This window comes from Dermacentor variabilis, chromosome 2 (assembly GCF_050947875.1).
Source record: "Dermacentor variabilis isolate Ectoservices chromosome 2, ASM5094787v1, whole genome shotgun sequence".
In the NCBI taxonomy this organism is placed as follows: domain Eukaryota; kingdom Metazoa; phylum Arthropoda; class Arachnida; order Ixodida; family Ixodidae; genus Dermacentor; species Dermacentor variabilis.
Window position 1 is genome coordinate 102886012 of NC_134569.1, and position 26923 is coordinate 102912934.

Consider the following 26923-nt stretch of genomic DNA (forward strand, 5'->3'; position numbering starts at 1 on the left):
CCTGGCGCAGTTGCCAATAGACGGCGACACAAGTGTATTGCCTAGTGCCGCCTTTGCGACACCTAGCTTTCACTTGGGCAAAGGCAAGTGCGTTCTTTCTTTCTTTCTTTTAATTTTTTTTTTCTCGCAAGAACCATGCAGGCAATACTGCCAAGTATACTGAACCATCCGGAGCCTAACATTCGGGACCTGTCTGCAATATTTCAGTAAGTACAGTGCTGAGGTAAGCGCAGGATCACTTTTATACGCTTTTATGTGAAAAACGCACTAGCACAACACGGACAGCGTTCCGCAGTGAGCGAAATGTGAGAAAGGCTGGCAGCGCAAGCGGCACAGCACCGTAGTCTCGGTATCGGGACGCGTGAACAAGAACGCTAGCAGCACGGTCTGCTCGGTGCGCGGTAGGCAAAATTGCAACGAAACCTCGTGACGTAACGTTGCTGTTGTTTTGTTGTTAAATGTTTACAAGCAGACTTGTACACGCTTAATTAAAATGAAACCAAGACCATTACTCCTTTCAAAATTGTAATTGATTACAGTTTCCAATTACCGCTCCACAAAAGAAATTGAACAATTAGTAAAACATAATCCATAACTTAAGCTTTACTTTCCCGGCTACTTCTATTACACAAATACAGTAAACAGAACCAGCTTGCCGGGCACTTACAATGCATGCTCTGCAGCCCTTAGACGTTGTTTATCTTCACCGTGACAATTGATTTTCAGAAATTTATTCGGCAATCTCCCCTCGATTTAGTTTGCACCATATTTCGTTACCAACGTCTCTTCGTGGTTGTATTGCGCTTAGCATTACACTGACGGAAGAACGAATGGACAAAGGAACAAAGCGTGAACGTACATGGCGCATACCGCGAACTCGTTTAATACTGTTAGATAACACGCTTATATACAAGGTGAGGTGCGGGTGGGGGGGGGAGGGGTTGAAATATACGATAACAACAAGGTGACGACCTGTGATGATGCGGTGGGCCGGAACAACCGCATTCGCTTGCACCCGTTCGCCCTGGCAAAATGGACCTCAGTTTCGATGAGCATCATGGAAGGCGTGCTTACGCACTTCTCTTCTTCTTTTGCTATCCGGCCCACCACACCATTGCTTCGGTCCACCACATCATCACATGTCGCCACCTTGTCATATGATATATTTCACCCCCATTTCACCTCCCCCCCTCCGAATAACCGTATACATAAGCGCGTTCTCTAAAAGTATTAAATGAGTTGGTAGTTTGTGTCACGTAGGTCCACGCTTTTTTCAGTTATGTTTGTCTATTAGTTCTCCCGTCAGTGGAACAATAAGCGCAATACAATCACGAACCTCCACCAACTAGCCCCGCCCCGTTCATCTCTAAATATCTTCGTATTTATTCATATCAATAAAGAAAAAAAAAAGAAAGTCTGTTAACAGGAGACGACACGTTGATGACCATGTCGCGTGGTACTCGACATTGCGTTTGACTGCCCTCAGGTGCTTTAAAATTAAAGCTACGCTCGCTATCGATATTTTTTTTTTTGTACAAGTTGTGCGTGTGTCCACAGAAATCATTCTCACAAGGTGTTGTGACGTTGATTTCTCACACGTAATTTAATGCGTTAATACGTTCAGTTTTTTCCCTTTTTTTTTCGTGGAACGGGAAAATGGACTATACAGAGAAGCGAAGGCTAAGGAGTCGTATCGGTGCTGTTGTGCTGTTGGGGTTAACCACGCAGACTATTCTGTAATTTTCGTAGAACTTCTATTCTGCACACTAAAAAAAAATATCGATGTCGAGGTTACCTCACATTTTTGCCCATCAGTGAGCAGACAATTCGAATCCAGTTAGTGGACACAAGTTTACAAGCGGTAGCACCAGTAACGTTCGCTGAACTACAGTTCAGCTGCTAAGGTAACGCGCAAACCGCATGCGATATTTCCAAGAATCAATACACTCAACAAACATCAAAATACATTTGCTCACAAATCGATTAGCTTTCTTGTTATGTATTATCCTAGTTGAAGTTTACTGTTCTCCACAAGCAACCGACAGCATGCAATATGATAGGCCTCTCCTCCCCTCCCCCCCTACTCCATCAGCGACTTCCCACCCCCAGCAATACACCAAGATGTTCACTGTAATGTAGTGAGCGTTAGAAGGCTCAATGTTTGCTTTTGTAAAGTAGTTTACCGTACAATGTTTATATAATTTCAGTGAGGCAATACAGGTCGCGCATACCGCCATCATTGTGATCGCTGCGAGCTTTCTTGATGTCGTCGCACACATTGGGTTCAAAGAACTTAAAGAGTAGAAGAAGTAAAGAGTGTTCTTGGAGCCTGTAGTGCAGGCAAACAAAAAAAAAAACGTCGTCAAGGTTTTCTAGCGGTCTTCGTTAAATTTCCGTCGACACGAAAACTAATTTTTACAGCCATAGAAGGCGTGTTCGGTGGCAGACACCGCGTAAAACTTAACCTGACGAACAGCTTTGGACGAAGAGCCGTGCTGTCAAAGCTGCCGTAGGAAGCCTTCCCCCTTCCTCCTTTATTTTTTATTTCTCACTCATTTAAAAGCAGTATTTACGTTACTGTCGTTCAATATTTTCTTGAAAGTTTCTGGAGGGCAAAGTTAAGCCCTGTTGCGTTCGTTAAAGCAGCGCTCGTAAAGCACGCCTGATTGAATTGGGAATTTACCCCTCAATACGAACGCCTCGATACCAATACTGATGCAGCCGACGCACAAGCCAGCTTCAGGCGCAAACGTCTGCGTAGCGCAGTGAAGTACTCCTTCGATGGTGGGTTAGCGTTTCACATTCTTGCGTCAGGTGTGTTTCCCCAAGAAAAGCGAATCAAGAAGGGGAGGCGAGGTGAAATAAAGATATAAAGCAGGAACGGCGCTTTTCTTCTCTCCATTGAACCAACATAAATAAATGTCACTCGGAACATTCCACAGATTAAAAAAAAAAATGAAAAAGAACGAGAAAACAGAAAAGAAAGGCTTTTCGCATGAAACTGCAACTGAGAGCGCACACATGCGACAGCAGGTTCAGGTCTCGCTTTCACACAGCGCCACCAACGCACGTGCTATTGCTCATAAATCGCCCCTTCGGGGGCAGGTCGAGGAACTTTAGCCAGCAAGACTCAGATATTGCACTCCTTGTTGAAGTCTGTGGTTTCGCCGGTATTGTAGGGCCATCTAGCATCTGGGCGTGCTATCGTGGAAGCATCTATTATAGTCTTCACTCGGCGAATGTCTTCACTCGGTCTGTCAAACGCCACTCTCGAACGGCTCGGTGACGTAAATATAGAACACTGAAAGGTTCTCATCATAAGGTGGGCTCGAAGAGACACCCGCGCCACCGATAATTCACCGAGGTGTAACTGTATAATTCACCGATGTTATATTTCAAGGAAATTGCAAAGGCACCTTAGCGGTGACGTGCAGGCAAAATTTGAAGTTTGTTGGTTTATTACGCGTTAAATTAAAATTGTTACACCTTCGTTTTCCTGCTTGTTTGCAGGTGATATATCCAACGCTTACGAAGTTTTCCCACTGTCCTGGAAGCGCAAAACGCGGCAGTAATTTTATATTTAGAGAGTGCCAGGGCCATCTCATCGGTGATGTGCATCGAAAGTTAATTTGGAGCAATCAAAATCGTTATTGAAAGCTTTATTTCTACACACTTTCGTGCTTTACACGAGGAGCGTATAAGTACGTTTTCTTGGTCTTGTCGGCGAACTAAACGAGGCACGTGGTTTACACATCATGGAAATGCTGCGCAGGCTATGAATAATGTGTAGGCAAAATTCACAGTGTGTGAGTTTAGCCTGTGGGCTGTGCTCTAAGTTATCTACCGAAGAGCCGCAAAGTGCTTTAAATGTGTCTTAAGAACGTCGTACAACCTAGCGTGCAGGAGGAAATATATTTGCCCTATAAATGGGAGGAATATTATGGCTGATGGTACATGCGAAGGTAAATGTGTGCCGATATATGGACTGCACTGCCAGGATCGCCTACGAAAATGGTTCTATACAAGGAAAGAAAACTGGTCTGAAGAGCAGAATGAAACTATTCGCTTTAGAACTTTGACACGAAGTTGCATGGCAGGGTATATTGGGGCCGGTGTTATCACGTCGGAATGTCCTTTGTATCAGTGTTACTCGTTCTATAGTCTACATGCCCCTGGTTTTATTGGATCTGTTCCAGAGTGTTCTCAAAGTCAGTTCTAGAAGTTCGCCATTCATGAGCACCATACATATATATAGCCGGAGAAGCCAGAGGCTTAGCGAGTTGTTTGCGTAAACATGTAAGTTTTGAAACCTGTGTTCTCCACGTTTATCTCGGAAACAAGAACGAATCAACAGCGACATTGATGAATAACCACAATTTCTGCTTCGACTGGTCTCCAAATTATCATGAGGTCATATTCAGTGTTGCCAGCACGCAACATAGCGCACGCTGACGGTAAACTCCGAGTGACACGAATGTAAAACTTATAGGATCGGCATCTGAAAATAGGTTTTCTAATTTTCAGACACTACATCCTATTTTTTTTTCTTCCCACGAAGTGATCACTCAACCAGCGCCTGCCTAGACGATGACGGAGCCCAGCGCGAAGAAGCTCCCTTTGACGTGACAGCGACCGCCGCATTTTGTGGAAACGGTAACTATATACCGCCAGGGCAAGGCTACTCGCTGCAAGCTGACGGTCACGGAGGGCCCACTAATTGATGCAAGGGGCCAACGTCGAGGACGTCTGTGGGAACAGCGTCGACTTCAGACTCCCCAACTGCCAAGTGGCTGCGTCCTTTGCTGTGGCTAACGCGCAACATCGGAGGCACCTTGGTTTGAAAGCATTTCTCAAAGATCATCGCACAATAACGTGAACGCTTCATCCACAACGCAAACCACATTGTTCATTGTCCCTGGTTTTGGCTACACCGAAGCTCTAACGGTTGACGGAGCTATATGGAACAAGTGAGATGTCACATTTCTTGAGCATTACAGCAACACATCTTTCACAGCTTCCATTCTAAGCCGGTAGCGTTGCTTTTGCCGTGTTAAGCTTGCATCGAGGGTGTAAATTTCCACACGTCGCGTGGCAACTGCATCGCATGTTTCTTTTACGTAAGCGGATGAGAAACGTCAAGGGCCGTAACAATGGAATACCATTGCAAGGTAAAACTATTTCTATTATACTTTCTTTCTGATATTCAAAGAAACATAATAGAAGGAGGCTTGATCACTGTGTTACGATGAAGACGACCCCTTTTCAGTTGGAAATTACAAAAACGCCAAGTGTCCCACGCATTGGGGGCACGTTAAGATCCCCTAGTGGTCAAGATTAATCTGGACTCATCACTACGGCGTGAAAAATGATCAAATCGTGGTTGAGCCAAAGTTAAAAACGATTAGTAACATAACCACAGAGAAGCAGAGAACACACACAAAGGGCTATGTGTATGTGCGTGCATCTATATATATATATATATATATATATATATATATATATATATATATATATATAGAGAGAGAGAGAGAGAGAGTAGGAATCGCGCTGGCCCCGAAGGAGCAATTTCAGAGAAAAGAGTACGATATCTGTTGTTATTGCATGATATATTTCTGGCGTTTCGGCTGGTGGACCCGCCTTTGTCAGCACAGAAGCGAAAACGACAAATATATTGTGCAATAACAGTGTGTGTGTGTGTGTGTGTGTGTGTGCGTGTGTGTGCGTGTGTGTGCGTGTGTGTGCGTGTGTGTGCGTGCGTGTGCGTGTGCGTGTGCGTGTGCGTGCGTGTGCGTGTGCGTGTGCGTGTGTGTGTGTGTGTGTGTGTGGGGGGGGGGGGAAGGGGAGGGGGGTTGCTTTTAGGGGTGATGTGAGGCCAAACGTTCCAAAGTTGGTTAGTTAATCAGGAGCTGCACAGAAAATTGCTGAACATTCGTTGTCTTCCTATGTGTTCAGGCATACAAACTGTATACGAATCTTTTCTCACTGTCCACGGTGAACAAGTTTATTGTAGAAGAATGATAAGCTGGACAAATTGGTATATAGTTCCATCGCCGGAAACCAGGCGAAAGGTCCAGACTAGCAAAATGTCGTACTCTCGGTCTAAGTTGTCCGTGCGCTGGTTCCTTACGATGGAACTGATTGTGCCACCTAGATCATATTCGATTTAAGTATAGGGTGCAGACTATGGGTGAAGTGCTCAGTTTAAATTATGTGAGCTACTGACGGACATTTGCAGTAAATTACGCATTCAAGTTCCCAAAGCCGCCATCATCCGCAACGTTTCCCTGTTTTACGTGAGGAACAAAACGGAGCAGCAAATTTAAGCTTCCAGAGAATGGGAACCATGTTATGGATTGCTGGTAAGTTCTAAAGTGTGTAATATTTGTGGTCTTTACAATAAATATCTTATACAAGTGTGGTTAAGAGTTACACGTTTTATGCGAACCGCGTAGAACATTTTCCTGCTGTCCTGGGAGAACGAAGTGTCACACTGCGTTAATATTTCGAATAAATAGGGGCCAAATTATGACTTATGTGTGTGCGGAGATGTATGCGCGTGGAGCAAACACAGTTCTTTCAGAAAATTACTTATTGCACCCATTGAAAGCGTTATATAAGCTTTTACATACGTCCAGCACCTGCAAAAGAAATTTGCATACAATTCAGAGAATTCAAGTCCAAGCTCTGAGGATATATGCCTTGGATTACCACGGAGTGTGTCAACTGCTGAAGCTATTGCCATTGCTCAAGATTATTCAGTTACGACGCACGTGGCTGTCGAGACAATGCGTGCACATGTCAGGTACATTGCCCGGACCCCTCGCCCCCACCTCGCCGCGCACTCCGTGGAATGACCCCGCACGTCATTCAGCACAACTGTCAGTGCACATCGTACCTCGCTTAAATTGGGAGACACAACTGCTGACCGATCGGTGCCTCCTCAGTAGTGTTTGTGCCATATTGAAGTACAACCTCGGAATCCCAGGACTTCAGAGGATCTGCCGCCGTCTGCAGTAAAACAATTGAGCTTACTCCTGTTGTACGAGAGATACAGAAGCCACGTACACATCTATACAGACGGATTGACTACATCGACCAGTTCTGGCGATGGTGTGTTTATGCCGACGAGAGGAATAACACTGCGATTCAAGACGTCACATGTCACGACGTCCAGGGCCGCAGAACTCATTCACTTGAAGCGCAGTGCGCTTCAAGTTAATGACACAGAGAGTCCTGGCACATGTGCCGTGTTTTCAGACTCGAGACCGGCTTTACACAGCATGCGGTGAGTTCTCTGACTCCGACGTGGAGCTCACGAACAGCAAACATACGAAATTGTCCAAGTTCACCACGATGTGAAGCAGAAAGGCCATGGAATGAGTGGCTACCTGGCCATTGCGGGGTCAGTGGAAATGATCAAGCTCACAAAGCTGACCGAGACACACATCAAGAACAACACAGTGCACACATTCCTCTTTCCATATATAGGACACACGCTGCAAAGCAGCTTTGCCACCTGGCATGCAAGCTAGTCTTAACGCAGTGGAACGCTCCAAATATAAGGCGAACCAGGTTTCACGAACTCAACCCTTCGCTCCAACTCCGACCTCCGTCCGGACTACACCAACGTGACGCATCGCTTTTATACAGGCTGCAGTTGGGAGTGGCTGTCACGAAGGCGTGTACTATGATTGAAATCACCGACAGTGCTGCATGCGACGTGTGGCGCGGCAAAGAGAACGTCGAACGTTTATTGCGCCACTGTCATCGATTTCAGTCGGAAAGACAAACATTATCTATCGCATTGCGACGACTCGACGATCGGCCGTTGTCCGTGCAGGTGCTAGTTGAAGACCGTCCCCATCTCTCATCGGCCCACGAAGCTGTAAACGCACTTTTGTCTTCTTGAGGGCGATTGGCCTACCTGAACGCCTTTGAATTGCCCTCCGCGTGCGTGCGCGAGCTCTCCGCGACTTTCTTCCAGTCCCTCCCTCTCTCTATCTTACCTTTCTATTCCCTCTTTCCCGTCTCCCACAGTAGAGTAGCCAACCAGACGCATTTCTGGTTAACATCCCTGCCTTCTCTGTATTTCCTCCTCATATTGCTTTATATATACGCATGTTTTCAAAGTGTCTTGCGAGAATGAAATGCGACACCGAGCTTAAATATGAAAGAAAAGGGAAAAAGAGAGAGAGAGAAGTAATAAGGGAAAGGGAGGAAGGTTAACCAGGCTGATCCCGGTAGTCTACCCTGCACTGGGGAAGGGGGAAAGGGGATTGAAAGAGGAGAAGGAAGAAAAAAGTTTATAGTTCGCACTGTTACGCACACAAGCGCTCATCACCGAGTCAGTCACAGGTGGACATACGGGCTGGTGTATTTGAAGAAGCGCACCAGCGCCCTTGTGGCCTTACAGGTAGCAGACACACGAGGCCACGGGCCCAAGATCGTCTCCACTGTGAAAGGTTTGTCGTATTAGTGCCCCAAACCTCTCCGTAGGGCACTCCTCTCGTCTTTGTATGTGAGGCAGTCACACTGGAGAGGTTTGGTCGTTGCTTCGACACCACATGTGCTACATTTGGCACTGTAGGCAATTACAGTTAGGAATGGAATGATGATATTGTTATATTGTTTATATGCGTGAAAAGTTTGAAAATGAGCCGTTTAATTATACAGGCAATATAAATAATACAGCCACCTGAAAGAAACGACTTCGCTGGAAATGTGTTTGTGATTGAATAATACAAGGTCGCACAAGTGTGCCATATTTTCTTATAATAAAGCAACCAATAGCTGCTACTAGTCCAGCTGTTGGTTTCACCTACAGTTCATCTATCTATATACGCAATTTTCTTCTTGATCTATACTTTCGGAAATTCCCACGCTTTTCCTTTCCTTCATCCTCCCTATGTGCATGCGCCTGTGTATAATACGATGCCATCGGAGTTTGTTTTAAAAGAAGTGCCTTATCTATCATTAAAAAACAAAATATCTGAACCTCCCGTGATGATCCGAAACGGCCGCAACGAGGTATATTACCATTCCTGCGACAAACATGAGGTTATAATCCCTCATTGGCACCCTCGCGTGCGTCATTGCAAGAATGTCTCCTCATAAAAAAAGTAAACAGTACACAATGTATACGCACAGCACAAAGATGGATGAACATGTTTAACGGCCACACCATAACATGTGAATGACGGCATAGATGAGAAATGCTGGCGACTTTTGTCGACAGCCTCTTTTCTGCAGCAAATCTTTAAACGAATAAAGAAACAGGATATAGATATACAGATAGTATAAAAGGGACCCAGTCATAGTTTTCAAGCATAAACAACAATATACCACGTCATGCTATATACTGCACTGCTTTAAAAGCAATGACAAATTGACGTTTGAGAAAATATTGAGGTAATGGAATATTTTATGATGCGTAGACACATTCATCATACTCATACATACATACATACATACATACATACATACATACATACATACATACATACATACATACATACATACATACATACATACATACATACATACATACATACATACATACATACATACATACATACATACATACATACATACATACATACATACATACATACATACATACATACATACATACATACATACATACATACATACATACATACATACATACATACATACATACATACATACATACATACATACATACATACATACATACATACATACATACATACATACATACATACATACATACATACATACATACATACATACATACATACATACATACATACATATTTGCACAATGTTGCGCAAAGGCGCTACCTGAAGCGCAAATATACAGCTGTGGTTACGTCTGTAAGACCATTCCTGGTAAATATGATAAATAAATAAAATTGTGTTTTTCAGCCAGGATTTCTTCACATAAACTAAGTCTGAGTATCACGCTTCACAATGCTCTTAGCCACTATGACAGAGTGTAGTCGGTGGTGGTAAATATGATCCCTCAAGGCGACGATACAAGCCGGTGTATAGCGCAAGCGCACTGAATTTGTTGCTTAAAGCGCTGTCTTCGTTTGAATGCCACTGACTACACGTAAGAGGTTTCCAACCTCGTTCTTATTGATGTTTTTTTGCTGGTTTGCGTATATCCTCCGTCACGTACACACACGCGCGCGCGCGTATGTATGTATGTATGTATGTATGTATGTATGTATGTATGTATGTATGTATGTATGTATGTATGTATGTATGTATGTATGTATGTATGTATGTATGTATGTATGTATGTATGTATGTATGTATGTATGTATGTATGTATGTATCATCTCACGTGTTAGGTGGACTATATACTGAGGATTGCAGTGATCCTTTTGTATGCATCAAAATAAAGTATGCGTGCGCGTGCGTGCATTGTCTTTCTCCACATTTTTCTTTCTCTCTCTCTCTCTCTCTTTCGATTTTTCATATAGTTCACCTATACAGAAAGCTTACGACGACCTCTCTCGTGAAATTGAAAACGCCAGCGCCTTATCTTCGAAGAAGAAATGTACTCGCCTATTTGTGCGAAGTAAGGCTGCAAGCTGTTCCACGATCGACTCATCCATCTACAGAATGATTACGGCACAGTCTCGTGTTACAGAGACAGCGTGCACCGCTGGCCGCCGTCGAAGACGACGGCCAAGTAAACGGTTGTCACTCTGAAGGCGCTTCCGCTGTGTTGTCGAAGCGCTTGCTTGCGAGCTCCGCCTTACTCCGCGTGCCCAACTAGTGCCACCTGCCGGGATTCGTCTGCAGCAGTGGCGAATCACTCGCCGAGGCTGTAGCCACAATGGGAAACGTAGGAGTTTTGCACGCCACGGAGGGCCACAATCTGTGTGACCCACACCAAAATTGTATTCTGTATTCCTGCATTGTGTGGTAGACTAACCGAACATTATTCTGCCTTGCTTAACCTACGTATCCACTTACCTAAGTCTATCTTTCTTGTGTTCTTTTCAGTCCCTTTTATATGTAAATTTATTTATTCACTGATCGTTAACTCAAGCGAAAATACATAAGTATTAGTTGGAGCCTCGTAATAGTGCGGGATACTCGACACCACGTCAGAAAAATGAAAACATATCAGTGCTGTTATACAAGCAAGTGAGGCTCAACAAGGAGCGCATTGTTGAAGAGCCATGAAAGCTTATATATTACACAGTCTCTATACCACAAATTCTTTAGAGAAATTCGTAAGCGCGTTATCAATTTCTTCAGCCATCTAGGAAGGGATGGAATACGAACTAAATATAATGAAAGTTGCAATCAAGGTGTAGGACACGCCACCAGGAAATATAATACAACACGCAATACATTAGCTATGACCGCATAACGTAAGAGTCAACCTAATACCGGGCAGCAATACTGCTACATATCCTCCAAAAGATCTCTGTCATAGCACGCAGTGCGAGCGCGCGTTTTTGAAGACTACGTAGAAGTTGGCCACCGGCACGCATACATTTTTATACGTCGCCGATCAAGACTCATTGCATTCGATACAGGTCGGTGCCGTGCTTGGTCGTGCGACATTCTAAAGGAATGCACTGCACGTAACATATCAGCTGCCGTGCAACACTTGCTACTCGGCACGACTGCAGCCTTCACACTGTAAAATAATTTGCACCCTTAAAAGCGGAAAAGGGTGTAAATATGTCTAACTCCCACCCACAGGATGTCGGTTATATAAATCACACCCTCGAGGTGGGAGCTATAGACACACTTACGCCCTTTTTCACTTTTACGGGTGTGAATTATTTTCAAGTGCAGTGTGAATTCAAGCATAAATTGTGGCGCAGCATTAGGGCGGACGAAGGAATAGCGGTGAGTTAACGAGAATCGCGCCCGGCGGGCTGCCAAGTTTATTCGTCATTTCTCCCCGCACATAATTATCTTGAGGTGATGCAGCATTCTATAAATAAATAAATAAATGGAACCAGAACAAAGCACAATCTATGCAAAGCAATATGTATGTATGTTTCGCTTGTGTTGTTTCACTTCATTGTTCTTTTCTTGTTTTTCTCCGTCTTCTTGATAATGCCGCCTACTTTTCATTCTCATATGCGTACACGAGCACGGAGGCAATACGCAATAACCAAGCGGCTGTCTGAATTGATCATCAGAAATGTGAAGATTTGCGCATTCGCAATGTAATTTAAGAAAAATTCCGCAGTGGGCTAGGCGGTGCATCTAAATGTAAGCACGCGAGCGTTCTTGCATTCCGCCTCCGTCGAAATGCGACCGGCATCGAGCCCGGCATCTCGAGCTCAATGTATAGTGCAACACCGTAGAAACCATACAAGCGAAGGATTCGCCCACCAAGGATTCGTGCTTAGGTGCGAAAGGTACGCGTCTTCTCTCCTTTCTGCAGCTAACATCGAGGTCCCGTTTCCCTTCCGATGATCGTGAAAACAATAATTCGTGCGGAAAACAACAGAGCCTCACTTTGCGAAATGTAACGAACCTTGAATAGGAATAACAAGGTAAAACAACTTCAAATGCTTCTCATTCTGAACCATAAGGAGACCTGAGCGAGATGCAGCTGATAGACATAAAGTCAAGATATAAGTTATTTCAACGAACTAGATCGGCAGGTGAATATCCTGTGTTTGAACTGCGAGCTACACGAAAACATGACCGAAGCGTTGTTGCTCAGACTGCGTAAACGGAGAGCGCGGGACTCAATGAACATTATAGAGCGTAATAAATGCCACCGAGTCAGGCTTTGCTAGACTGCGGTTTAACTCCTTTGTTCCTCAGTCATCCAGAATAACTGCATCTTAGCTAACGAAAGTTCTCCACAACCAAACGCATTCCATCGGAACAATGGCTCGAGCATGAAACAACGCAGTGCAGTAGCCTACCACGTCGGTTAAACGGTGCCCACTTTGCGTCGACAGCGACGCAGCCGCTTTTTCGACCACGAGAGCGATTCTTACATGTGAGGTGATCACAACGCCCGCTCAACCGTGTCGAGCAACGACGGGGGAGCCTCGCGCGGTCCGAACAGCTGCCGCGCGGGCAGACAGCAGCGCGGCGCCCGCCGGCGGCCGGTCGCAACGTTGCAGCAGCCGCAACTCCGGCTTAACGTCCGGATCGGCTTGGATCGGCTTGCAAGCTGCTCCGCCTTCGGTCGTCGAGAGCAGCCAGTTGGAGACGCATCGCACTCTCTCGGGGCGGCCCCGATCCCGCCCCGTTTCGCGCGGCGAGCACAAAGGCACCGACGAGCCTCCTCGCCCGCTCATTCTGGCCCCTGACTGCGCGCTGCTCTCTCTTCTTCGGGCGCACTCGAAGCGTGATCTTCAAAGCGCGGCTCCAGCCGCGCTCTCCCCTCGCCATCTCGCTCGCTGCGCAATAGCATAAACAGAAGAAAACGGGAAGGCGACTGACTCGACCGGCTGTTGTTACAGGATCGCGCAGTGCGCGACGCATCGTGCCAGTAACAGCGTGCCGTTTCTACTTCGTTGATCGTATCCTGCGTGCGATGTGCGAACCTGCCATGCTCCTGCAACACACTTCCGTCATCCAGAAGGGTCCCGGCGCAATGACCACCGACGCAGCGGTCGCCGCCAGTGCACGAAACCTCTCGAGCGGCGGTTCCGGCCGCGGCAGCGTCGACCACGTCAAGCGTCCCATGAACGCCTTCATGGTCTGGTCGCGGGGCCAGCGCCGCAAGATGGCCATCGAGAACCCCAAGATGCACAACTCGGAGATCTCCAAGCGCCTGGGCGCCGAGTGGAAGCTGCTCACAGAGTCCGAGAAGCGCCCCTTCATCGACGAAGCCAAGCGCCTGCGGGCCTTGCACATGAAGGAGCATCCCGACTACAAGTATCGGCCGCGACGCAAGCCCAAGCCGGCCCCCTCTGGCAACCCCGGCACTGGTGCAACCACGACGTCTACGAGCCCTGCGACGGCGGCTGCGGTGGTGGCGAAACCGATGGCATCGATGGCCACCGAACGACACTTCTTCGGCTTCGAGTCTCCCTTCAGTCGCCTGGAGAGCGAGAAGGCGGCCACGGTGCACCCGGCCTTGCCGGTTGCAGCAATGCCACCCGTCTCCGCGTCCCAGCATTGGCTAAGCTCGAGCTTGTCCAAGCTCAGGGGCGAACCTCCGCCGTTGTACTACAAGAGCGATCTGGCGTCGCATTCACCCCTGTTCGCCTCGCAGTCTCCTCCCGTGTCGGCGGGCAACTTCCTATGCCCGCTGCCTCCTCCAGGACAGGGCGGCTTCATGCCTTGCCCTTGCCCTACCTACTACTCGCCGACGGCAGCCGCTCTTCACCAACCCTTCCCGTGCTTCCTTCTCAAGCCTCACGAAGGAATGCATGGACTCACCAGGCCCCACACGGTCCTGGCCACGTCGCCCATGGCTTGAGCTACAAAGAAAGCCGGCGGTTTGTGGTTGTGTACATTCTTCTGGGGATGTCTGCAGACTTTGTCAGTGCCAAAGCCTGAAGCTATGCGGTGAAAAATCTTTTTACGGGTGAGCCGAATATTCGCTCCTCTATCAGCGTCTCTGGGAGCACGGCCGAACCAAACTCAAGCTTCGGGGAGTTGCCGAAAGACTTATGTCAGAAGTATGTGTGTAGTTCGTTGCCGTTTACCAACTGACTCTTCACTCACGTTTGTACATATTTTTTACTCGCGATGCGATGATCGTCGCTACTGTTGTAAATACCGTAGTCAGAATGCGTGTTATATTTTGTGTACTGACCGCCATAGACGGTGGAGGAAAGGACTGATCGTACTAGTACGGTCGGAATGCTTTCTAGTCCAGCGCACTGCACGTGGGAGTGCTCAAGTATATATATGGAGGCGCCACGGTATCGCCATCAGTAAACGGCAAGACGAGTCTTCTAAAAGAAGCAAAATATTCCTCCCAAGGAAGCAATGCGAACATAGCCAGATAGGCAAAAAGAATAATACTATGCATGGGGCAAAAAAAGATATGAAGAAAGAAGGTTCAAGCAATAATATAGGCCGGCTGGAGCAAAAAAGCCGCCGCCGTCAAGCACAAAAGCAGCATTCACCGACGAGGAGACAACAAGAGCAATTGACTCTTTGTATACGCGGAAGGCGAGGCGTCCTCAAAAGGCTGAGAGCTCGAACAGAAGAGTGGAGCGCTGCGACGAGACCTCGGCTTTTCAAGAAATTACAGCATTCATCAGGCCACCTGTCAGCGCGCCATTCAAGGCGCAGCGCATTTTCGCTGCGAAGCGCTCTCTCGACTGCCGTAGGGGCGGGGGGGGGGGGGGGAGGAGTATATGCGCGGCGCCGGAGAGCAAGATAGGCGCGCGCTCGTCTTTCTAGCGACTGGCGCAAGGCATGCCGCTTCAACAAGCAGTGCGCAGCCCGTTCGCGCCGGCCTTATGACTGCCGCCGTTGAATCTCGCCTTTCTCGAGCAGTGTAGTTATAAAGGCCTGTATGCACATCGAATTTCCTGACAGAGCCAGTTGGAGCAAAACGAAGAACAAGAAAAAGGAAGCTATGAAGGAACCCTGCTCGATACAAATTTGATCGTCCAAACAAGAACGGACGCTGCCCACTTCAAAGTTCTCGTTTCCTCTAAGTGCCTGCGGAGTCGTCAAACGCTCCTGCGTGGACCCCGTTCCACGTCGACCTCGTTGTGAACACGGAACGCCAAGACAAAATTGCTCGCGGCCACATGTCGTCTCGTGCTCCCCGCTGTTGTGCCGAAGACGCTAGTCTCTTCAAGGACCTTCGTTCTGAGAAACGTTGCAGCGCGACACGTTTGGTGCTGCAGTGCTTCGCGGCCGTGTGCAGAGCTAAGAAGACGCCGCATTATCGCTGCAGTGTGTGATAAAAACAAAAAGGTTCCTTATCCCGCAAAGTGCGCGTGCAATAATAATGGACAATAAAACTGGGAAGCGACGCGCAGCTCAACCGTCGCTTTCCTTATTTTTTCTCCTCACAAAGATGTCTCTGTCTCTTATCGTTCTTTTACTCCTTTCAGCAGTGCGGCCTGCATGCGTGTAACACTGCAGTCGCACGTCCAGCCGGAAACTGCTCTTCGGAGAAACCGTCAAGAGTGTAAGAAGCGCGCTGTAACGTGGTACAACGCATATCACTTCAACAATACATCTTCCTAGGAAAATTGATTCGGAAATAAAACTTCGGAAACTAAAAATTTTAAGAATCTCATGCATGTCAGCAGTAAAGCTTAAGAATTGGTCAAAAGGCTTACACGCCCCGACCAGCCCAGTTCAGCACACTACGGAAAGGAATAAAAAATACCACTTTCGAAATAAAGAAAGCAAGCATACACAGCTGTCCAAAACATGTAGACAACGCCACGCGTATTTATTTCATTGCTTTCACTATACAGAGTCACTATACCTTGAGTATGCTCCTTATAAAGGCAGGGTCAGTCTGCTATCAGACAAGGCGTATATGGTATACACGAGGTGTCTCGAGTGAGACGGTTGAGCACGAATGATTTTCTGCCTTGGCTCTTGGACATGTTCTAACGAGGCCACACATCAGCTCGCCGCAACAGTAAGTGCGAGTCTCTGTAAACTAACGAAGACGACACTAATATAATAATTAAAAAATCATCATAATTGTTCTACTAGGTCTGTGATAAATCAACGTATATCATATATTCTTTCAACAAGAAGTGCACACAGTGCAGAACAAGCGACCCAGCGTTCTTTAGGTCTGATAAATATAAAACGGAGATCCGAGAAGGCAAAGTATGAGATTTCAGTCACCAAATTATTGAACGCCCCCACTGGTTATGAATAGTGCAGCAACGACTTAGCGAGCTTGCAGACCCTATAGACAGCAAGCATGCACAGGTCTGCGGTTTGTAAGGCACGATCATGTTGCCGTCACCTTCTGCTGCTTTAAATATGACATCCGGCGCCACCTCTACAGTTATACACAGGCAAGGTCCATGCTTGAGACTGGCGAACATTGCTGTAATTAATCGCGCTTAAACTAAAAAAAAAGGTACAGTTGAATTGTGCTATAGTAAATTACGTTTACCACGATAGATATTTTTGTAAGGCCGAAAAGATGCAATAAAGAAAGGCTGGTGGCCACGCCCTCCCGAAATTGGGGATTTCGACAGCATCTATACTCGGGTCGAGTTGACTGCTTATCGCTAAAGAAGTACAACGTTGCATTGGAACGTAAGATGCAATAAAGAAAGGCTGGTGGCCACGCCCTCCCGAAATTGGGGATTTCGACAGCATCTATACTCGGGTCGAGTTGACTGCTTATCGCTAAAGAAGTACAACGTTGCATTGGAACGTAACCGGCAGTTCAACCTAACAGGTTTTGCAAACTACTTCTAAGCCGGAACGGCCAATGTAGAAAATACGGTTGCAGGCTGATGAACTTAGAAGCGCACAGGTTGCCTCGCGAATTTATAAAGGAATAGAAGCACAGCTTTCACTTTCTTCAGTAATGATCAATCATTTTCCACCAAAGTAATGACAAAGGAGTTTTCAAAGGACACTTTATCAGTATATAAGCTAGCTTGGTGTTATTCTTCAGTACGTTTAAAGGCACTTATGTGCTTGCACAAGATCGATTTTTGTGCACGAGATGCATCAGTCAAAGCATGCGAGAAGATTGGCTCAAGCGGGCTGCTCAGGATGCCGAGACGTAGTCATGTAGAGTGTTCCACTATTTCTTTGTTTTTTTTTTTTTGCCAATAGCAATGCAAAAAGAAGCATCTCCAAGAAGCGACTGCATGTTCCCAGGATAAGCTGCACGTAATTGAATATGCTCATTTTCTACCCGCAGTTGAATTTTTGTTTTCGGGGTAGCGGAACGTAGCGAAAATTTTGGATAAAGTGCAACTTTGTAATATTTTCAGCACGGTTAGCCACGATTATATTTAATTGCAAGGGAACCGACCAGAACTTGTACGTACTTGATGAGTATGGTGACGGCGTCGACGATGCCCAAAGATGCAGCGTCGACGTCCACGTCATCGGTACCTGCGGACTAGACGGGTGACCGGGAGAAGCAGTCGGCGTCGATGCGTCTATTCCATAATTTGTAAGTTATGGTCATGTCGAACTCCTGAAGCCTAAGACTCCAGCGCGCAGACGGCAAGATGGGTCTTTCAAGTTAGTCAGCCAACAAAGAAACTGCCTTCGTAACCCCCGATGGTCTTTACGAATTTAAGGTACTGCCTTTCGGTTTGTGCTCAACGCTTCAACTGTACAAAGCGCCCTTCATGGGTTTCTTGCGTTACAGCACTCTGGTGCTGTCAAGCACCCGGAGGACAAATCACAGAGTACTTGAGAGCATGCAAGCGCTTAGAACATGGCTCCATGGGTCTACCGCGATGCGCTTCAACAGCCGCAACAATTGTCATCGCCAAGGAACACCCCATCAGAGCATAGATACCCTTAGAAATCATCTTCGCCACCTTTCCCGACTCCAGTCTAAACGCCTTGCTTCTCTCTCGGAAAGTAGACTATTGATGCAACTTTTTCAGGCGTTGTAGCCTCGTACCGGTCCTGTTTTCCGTCCGTTTGCCTTCCTGCAGCAAGATAACTTTCGCCTTTGTGGTGTCTCCGGCAGCCAAAAGTGCGGCTTTCCATTCCAGGAGTTTGAAAGAAATCCAACTTGTCAACTTCTTCCCTAGCTGAATCAAGCCGCTCTACATCTACTGCATGATTCATACTCCAATCGAGTTCACGTTTATGCGGATGGCTCTTCGACTCTAACCAGCTTTACCATGGTGCGGTAGTCATTCCGTCGATGTCCATCTGCACGAAGTTCAAGATCAGCCACGTCACAACATGGACGGGATCCGGACCCTCCGCCCTCTGTAGCGCAGTGTTATATGTGCAGGAACAGTAATCAAATCACTAGGCTACACACAGTATATTCTGTAATTTAAAGGCATCCCTGCACTCACTCTTATCAGCTCGGCGCCGCAGCCCACTTGAACAATTGGTAGCAGAGATACGAGCACGCTATATACCATCAAGCGGTGGACGGAGGCCACAGCATTGTATTTCAGTGGCTACCCGGGCACTGCAACATTACTGGCAATGATATAGTGCCGGCAAAGCTGCCCGTGGGGCACATAATGAATGTGAAAGCACCTCGATACCATGCATTGTCGAGAATGTTTGCAGCACGGCACCTCAGCGGTCTTGCCCATATTATTACTGTAAGGAAATGAAACACACCGGAGTTCACCAACCGGCGCCTATATGCCATGGACCTGCATATGACATTGCAACTTTTATCTGGTTATAACCGACGGGAAGAAACGCTACTGTGACGCTTGCGAGTGGGTGTTTGTTTCACAAACGCCTACACATTCCTCATTGGAATGGCAGACAGTCCCAATTGCAGCATATGTGGTGTTGACGAAACGACCAAACATCCCCTGTATGACTGCCCTCATACGAAGACGAGAGGAGTGCCCTTCGTACAGCTTTGGAGCACTTAGACGACCGTCCTTTCACAGATGAGAATATCTTGGGCCCGTGGCCTCGTGCGTCTTTATGTGCAAGGCCACAAAGGCGCTGGTGGTGGTGGTGATAAAGTTTATTGAAAGGGAGAAGGGTAAAGAGGGACGTGGCTGAGGGTTAGGGCTCAAGTAAGGCCCTGGGCCTGCTTGGCCTTTTCCGCCCAGGCGCTGGTGCGTTTCTTGAAATGCACCAGCCTGTATGACCGCCTGTGACCAAGTGATGAGCGTTTGGGCGCGTAACAGTGCAGACTGTGAACTACTTTCTTCCTTCTCTTTCAATCCCTCTTCCCCCTTCCCCAGTGTAGGGTAGCCTACCGGGCTCAGCATGGTTAACTTCCCTGCATTTCCCTTATGACTTCCTCTCTCCCTCTCTCTTTTCTTTCTCCATGCTAAATCGACTCACATCCACTTATGAATTATTGAAGCAACCGCAACAAACATTTCAGCTATAAGTCAACTCACACTTGTCTGTTATTAATCTCATAATATTGGTTTAGACAGCCTAAATAAAGTTTGTTGAACTTGTCTTATAAAGCCGAATGCATACGAAAAACCCGTGGAATATATCCTAAGACTTAATGTCAACGAATGTCAGAATATCTTTCAACGGCCCATTTTGCTACTCTATCAAACCCAAAAACGACTATCATCTATATACAGACAATCAGCAGACATTGCGTAGACAAAAGGACGAGTGTTCAACAAGGCCGAACAGTATATAGACTAAGTTACTATTTGTTTAAACGAAAAAGAACTCCATATTGTTGCGTAATAACTCGTGTGCTTCGATTTAGGTGCATGTTAAAGAAACCAGAGACGGTCAAAGTCCCTCACTACGGCGTGCCTCATAATCAGATCGTGGTTATCGCACGTAAATCCACAGTGTGTATATATATATATATATATATGCTAACTGCATGTCGACATGCAGTTAACAGCGTCCTACCTTGCACAGCTTCATTTATCGCTTAGCCTCCCGTTGCGGCTTTTGCGAAAGCGTTCCTTGCAGAAATGATAAGTAATATACCGTATACACTCTCAACACTGACCAATCTTTTTTTCCAAGGCGTGAATATTTTAAGCCATCTCTAATACAAAGAAAAACAATACTTCACAGTGTTTCGCATTTAGTTGTAATTTTTGTTTAAATGATTATCTGCAGCTATGAAAAAGTGCGAAAATGTAAGATAGATGATGAAATTCCCGCATGCACTTGGCCAGTAGCGGCGCAGGGAGCTCACGAGGTAGTATATAATAGGAGGTTCATGACAATGAAACAAAAATACATTTCCTAAACATAGTGTGGTAAAAATTACATTCTTTCCTGTAAATCATAATAAAACATGGAACAAAGTGCACGGAAGCATCGTGAAATCCTATATGTGGCCCGTAATCTAGAGAATGTTCATGTTTATGCGCCGAACAGGCGCAAAATTTAATCCCGTGCCATGTTCACGTTTATGCGCAACACCGTTCACATGACATGCCGAAATGCAAACGATGAATCTGGCAGATGCAGTGCGTGACATCGACACTGCGATGTAACGAGGACGACTTGCAAACGTGTGCTACTTGTTGTTCGTCTTAGGCGTATATAGAGCTCCCAAAGGTTAACCTTCCCGTTTAATCTGATTATTTGCTTCTGTTCACTTTTAAGGCTGGTTTCCGGGCCTGTCGCGGAAGTCGCAGATTAGGCGGCGTAATCACGATTGTGTAACCTTCCATTATGATGCGTGTTATGCAAACGCCGTATACGCAGAACAGTCCGAGAGCAAACGCCACTGCCGCGATGATAAGGCAGTGTCGTCCGGGGGCGTCGTAAAATAAGAGCTGGGCGCCGCTCATTCATACTGTGTGCTCGGCGCCTCGCGACAGATGAGCCCGTATACGTGACTCACAAGACATATCTTTCGTCTGTGTAGCCATGCGGTGAGAAGAGGGAAGGCTGCGATCGCTGAAAGGCATTTCCGGCGGGAATTCAGTGGTGCTGCTTGTTTCAAGCCCATGCCGTCCCGCCCAGCTATATACGAAGAATATAGAAAGGTGCGACCGCGGCCGAAAAAGGCGCCGCGTTATCACCTGATGAAAGGAAGCGCCCGTTTGCCTTCTCATCGGCTGCGCTAACACTCGACCTCAACGTTCCTTTCCTCCAGCCATCTCGGCGCTTTGCTAGGCGCAACTGGAGTGTCTTGCAGGTCTTTGAGTTGGACAGCGGCTACTGGCCATTATTATACTCGGGGCTCTAGCAGTTTTTTTTTTTTTTTGCGTATTACGGGAATGTGCCTTACACATGGAAAGAGCAAGGCTCCTTTATGGGAGCGGCAGTCAAATCACTGGCGAAAAAGAGCTTTCGCACGTTGTGCGACACTTATCATGAGTGAGTGCGCGCTGCATGCATGCCCACAGTAGTTATCAACAAGGGAAATAGGTGCGTGCGTGATTAGGTCATTTGGCAGCTCAGTTCCAGTTAATCGTGTATTAATAGAAAAAGACAGAAATTTCATCCGGCGTTACGCAAGGACTGCATTTAGCAATTTTTGTCTATACACGTTTCCTCAACATGAAAGAACAAGAGAACGAAGAGGACAAGAAATTTTCGAAGTCGGAAGTGACGTCGTCACTTGTGCGTTTTGTGTGCGAAATTCTAGAAAGCACAATTTGATTTTTTGTTCCTAATAACCAACTTCATTCTATAAGATAAATGTAAATATTTTTTTTCAAAGAATCTTACTGCTACATATCTGCATTTTTGATGCTGTTTAATGTTGCGAGCGGTACTGCACTGAACCAGTGACTGTTGTTGCTAGTTGTTCTAGTGTGTCTTTTTAAGCGGTTACTTAACCTTGCCATGTGAACACGTGCCGTTTGTGAATGTTGCTGTCTTCTTTGTTGCGGACATGTGTGCATATTTGATACTGAACTGGCATATATGCTATATGCAATCGGTCAAGAAAGCATTTTTGTACATATATTTCGGCTTCTTGATTATGGTTACGTGGGAGGGGGGGGGGAGAGAAAAAAGAAGGGTCTACCAGTTTGAATAGGTCGAATAGTTCCTTTCAACGTTTAAAAGGGGGAGGGGGGCACCACATCTGTGGGCCACTCGTATGGTATCTAGCCGGTTTATTACTGGCTAGCCTCTCTGGCAATTACGTCTTTTGCTTCGTCTCTCTCTCTCTCTCTCTCTCTCTCTCTCTCTCTCTTTCATTGTGCCCAATATAATAAAGAAACGAATAAAGGGTTATAGCTGGAACTGTTTTGCCATACGAAATACCTTTTGGTTAAGGAACACCGCCTCTAGCCATCAGAATTCAGGTGCTTACTCGTACATTGGCAGCGCCTGGTTTCTCCCGTTCTCGTGAAATGTGCAGCGACGGCGTCCGACGCATGTGGAAACCATTTCTGAGCGCACTTTCGTGCCGTATGGAAAACACAGCATGTGTGCTGTCGCAGACCATATCATACACACACGGTTCAGCCTTCTCCGAGTCTCGCGCTGCTATGGACCGTATGCGACAACAATCGCAGCTCCTTGTCGCGGCCGAGTAAGAGAAGAATAAAGGGGGCCTGGAAGGAAAAGGCGAGCTCCCGAGAAATGAAGCGCAGGGGTCAGAGCCTCGGCAGTTGCCCCCTGCAAACCCCCCCACCCCATCCCACCCTCATAACGCCCTTCGGCACTCTCCCGCAGGTCGACCTCGGAGAGCACGCAAGCAGCGCCGTGTGCAGAGACACAAAAGACCCCTGCGCGTACAGACAAAGACCGGGGAATCGCTCCGAACGTCCCAGCGGGGAAGAGGGCGCCGGGGGGGGGGGGGTCGTCACTCCATTGTCTCTGTCGAAGCCGTCGCAAGAGAACTCCCCCACTATCCGCCGTGCCCTAATGGCAGTCATTGCGGCTAACCAGATGCCACACATCTGGCCCCGGTCGCTTTCTTTCGTCGCGCCGTAATCGCCCTTCGGACAGCGTTCCACCGCAAGCCGACTGAGGCTCCGCGGATGATTGCTTTCCTTTTTCCTTCTTTCTCGTTTCTTTTCCTTTTTTCTAGGCCGAGTTGGTCTTTCATATGTTGCGTATTTTATACACTTCGCTGCTGAATATAATTCCTCCTCCTTTTTCTTTTCAACCCCGTTATTGAAGTGCAGGGGGGGGGGGGGGGAGGCGAAGCGACTGTTGCACGACGTGGATTGAAGGGGCGGAGCTCTCTCTCGCTACCGTTCTGACGGATTCCTGTTGCGCGCGCGTTGTGCGCGCTTCGCTGTTTCTGGCCCCGAGAAGGGAGCTTTTCCAACGTCATGGTTGTTGTATTCCAACCGAAATATATTTATTGTGTTTGCGTGTATTTCAGTCTAACAGGCGCGACAATTCAAAGAAACTAGGGGTCTACCAAAGTCGTATTAATGCGTTTAAGTTTTCATTCTTTCCGCGAATAATTGCAGAATGAAATTTGCTCCCGAGTGAGATAGTGTCTGCACCCAGTTTTTCATCTGCCATAGAGAACTTTACATGACTATGTTTTACACAATATTTCCAGTGGGCCGTTTTATGCATTGTGTAATAAATTTTATAATCGGATGTTGTTAGTATTGGATGTGTTGTCTTTCTCTACTAATTACGATGATAGCATTTTTAATACCATAGCTGATATGATGCCGTTTATCGCGAAGTTCAACCTTTGACCTTTATGTTTGTAATTAACCCCCCTACGATAATGCCCAACTCGGGCGCTGTAGGTACCTGTAATAAATAAATAATAAATAAATAAATATATAATATATACAGTATCTGCCAGAAAGACCTAGTCAGAAGAAAACGCATGTCGACGACTTTCGCCCGTTGAGGAATTTGCGGTGTATCTGTTGGTATAGTGCTATTGTGCTATGACGATGCTACAGGGCTTTTCTTCTGTTTTGAACAGCAGAACGTCTCGAACGTCTGCAGAGTTAGTTTCCTGCCCGTAATAAAGAACGGACGACCTTCTCTTTTGAGATGTCAACTGTTGACGTTATTGAACGGAATACTTACGCGTCCCCCGGTACAAAAATGGTATTCTCTTCGTGACAAGATTTCATGAATGGTTGTCTGCATAGTAAACGTATAGTAAGCCTAGTAAGTCACAACGTCAGCCTTTGTTGTTCATGCAGGAACCGCAGTGGATTGATTCTATACTAAATTTGCTGGCTGTGCCAAGAGTTGTGACAGTCTATATGTAGAGAGAGAGAGAGAGAAGAAAGGGGAAAGGCAGGGAGGTTAACCAGAGGAGAGGATCCGGTTTGCTACCCTACGATAGGGAGAGAGTTGAGGAGGAGGTAAAGTGATAACAAAGTAGAGATAAAGAAAGAAAGGAGCATAGGCATGCAATCACAGTCGGTCACTGCTGCCGCATACTGCCACCGCACAGCACAGTAGCACTTGCAGCACTATAAACATCTGTTTAGGCTACAGCCGCTTCTACAATTCTGTTGCCGTTAAAAACTGCAACAGTGCCCTCGTCGCCCTCTGCTGCGATGGCTTGTGATGGCGGCATTTTAATATAAGTTCCTCTGTTAGAGGTCTTCGGTCAAAGCGCTATATGTAGACTAACGAAATTGTGTTTGGTATAAATTCACATACTCAGGCAAGTTATCTTATGACCACAAAACGAAGATATTTGAAAAATGATGGACATCGAAACATTTTTGGCCCATGGCAAAGCACCACCTGTGCGTTAAGCGCCTCGAAGGCGCTGCGGACGTCCTTGCGGTCCACGAGCCTAACGAAACTTTGTAAATATCTCTACAGTGTTCGTGCGTGTGTTCGTGCGTGTGTGTGTGTGTGTGTGTGTGTGTGCGTGTGCGTGTGTGCGTGTGTGCGTGTGTGCGTGTGCGTGTGCGTGTGTGTGTGTGTGTGTGTGTGTGTGTGTTTGGAGAGAGAGAGAATGAATAGGAAAGGCAGGGAGGTTAACCAGATATGAGTCTCCGGTTTGCTACCCTACACTGGGGATGGGGGATAGGGGTTAGAAAGATGACAGAGAGGAAAACGCAAAAAAAAAACGAACGCGCACACATGGAGACGTGTGTGTTTGTGTCACTGTATATATCACAATCATTACCCACCACATGCAGTAGCATGTCAGGCTAACATCTCCAACACGCCATTAAAGTTTGTTCCTCTTCTCTCTCTGCCGTCCAGCGCTAGCTTTATCAATCCTCTCGAACCACTCGCCCTGAGAAAGCGCGCGAATTTCAAACACGATAAAGGGATTTTAATATAGTTCCTAACGGTACCGAGGATATCACGCTTGCTTTTTCCTTGAAAGTAAAATCTACATTTTGCGAAAATATTTTCCAATACACTCACAGTAAGTTTCAAATGCTTGCTTCTCCGTGAAAGAACTATTAGGAGAATTGAATTTCGGGGAGCGCTATAGTGCATCACACAAACGATTCACGAAGCCCGATAATCGGGAATGTCCCATCAGTCATCCCATACGTCCCAGCGTCTGTCTTCGTATAATGTATAGCACACCTAAAGGTCGCGGCTGAACAGTGGCAGGCATTTACGGACGGCCTACAACTTTTATTTGAACGAATTAATCTTCAATCTCATCAATTACTGTCTGTGTACGAAGTATATGTGGGATTACACCGCGACGAAGTCGGCTCCAATACACGTATAACAAACACTCTTAAGAAAAGGTCGCACTAGTTACTACCTATAGTATCACACCATTTACTTACTCCCTTGGTGTGTCTGCAGTTAGTAACGATCGAGTTAGTAAAGTAACTGAAAAAACAAGGTAGTCATTCTTGTTAATGCAAACGATTCCTTCCCTCCCCTTGTATGTGGTCCCGGCTTGCCCCGTAGTGCTAGAGCACTGTTAGTAAAATTGAGAGTTGGCTCTGTGTTGGTGCGCGAACGCTTGTATCGACAAGGACGTGTGGACAGTCCGTCGTCTACGTCCTGTGGCTCCTGCGAGACAACTGAACACCTCATATTGGAGTTTCCCGCATTCCTCACACAACGTGCACCGCTAATTAAGGAACATGGACTGGTTGGACTCAAGTGTGCGGCCCTTGACGATTGCCTGTTTACGAGAGGTAGTGCTGCTCAACGCGACCAGGCCCATAGAGCATTGCTAACTTTCATGCAGAAAACTTATTTGGCCTCCCACTTACAGACATATTTTTCCGTGTTCCTACTTTCTCTTGTCCGTGTCTCTGTCATTTGTTTATTTCCTATTTCTTTGTTTCCTGTCTCTTTCTCCTCTCCTCTTTTCCTTCCCTCCTCTCGATAGAGTAGGCATGGCGTTGTGACCCTCGGTGGCAGTTGTCAGCTTTCTCCCTCCCGGTTCCCTTTGTGTGCTTGTATGTTCCCACATAATAATAATAATAATAATAATAATAATAATAATAATAATAATAATAATAATAATAATAATAAT

General features: G+C 46.5%; 2 protein-coding genes across 4 annotated transcripts in view; one reads left to right on the forward strand and one right to left on the reverse strand.

The window, feature by feature from the left end:
• The window catches only part of LOC142572431 (progranulin-like), a 461641-nt gene that overhangs the window by 425279 nt on the left and 9439 nt on the right, over window positions 1-26923 (reverse strand). The window lies entirely within an intron of this gene.
• LOC142572430 (uncharacterized) lies at window positions 13269-15972 on the forward strand. Its single transcript, XM_075681533.1, has one exon. The coding sequence runs from the start codon at window positions 13520-13522 to the stop codon at window positions 14408-14410; it is 891 nt and encodes a 296-aa protein (XP_075537648.1). The 5' UTR covers window positions 13269-13519; the 3' UTR covers window positions 14411-15972.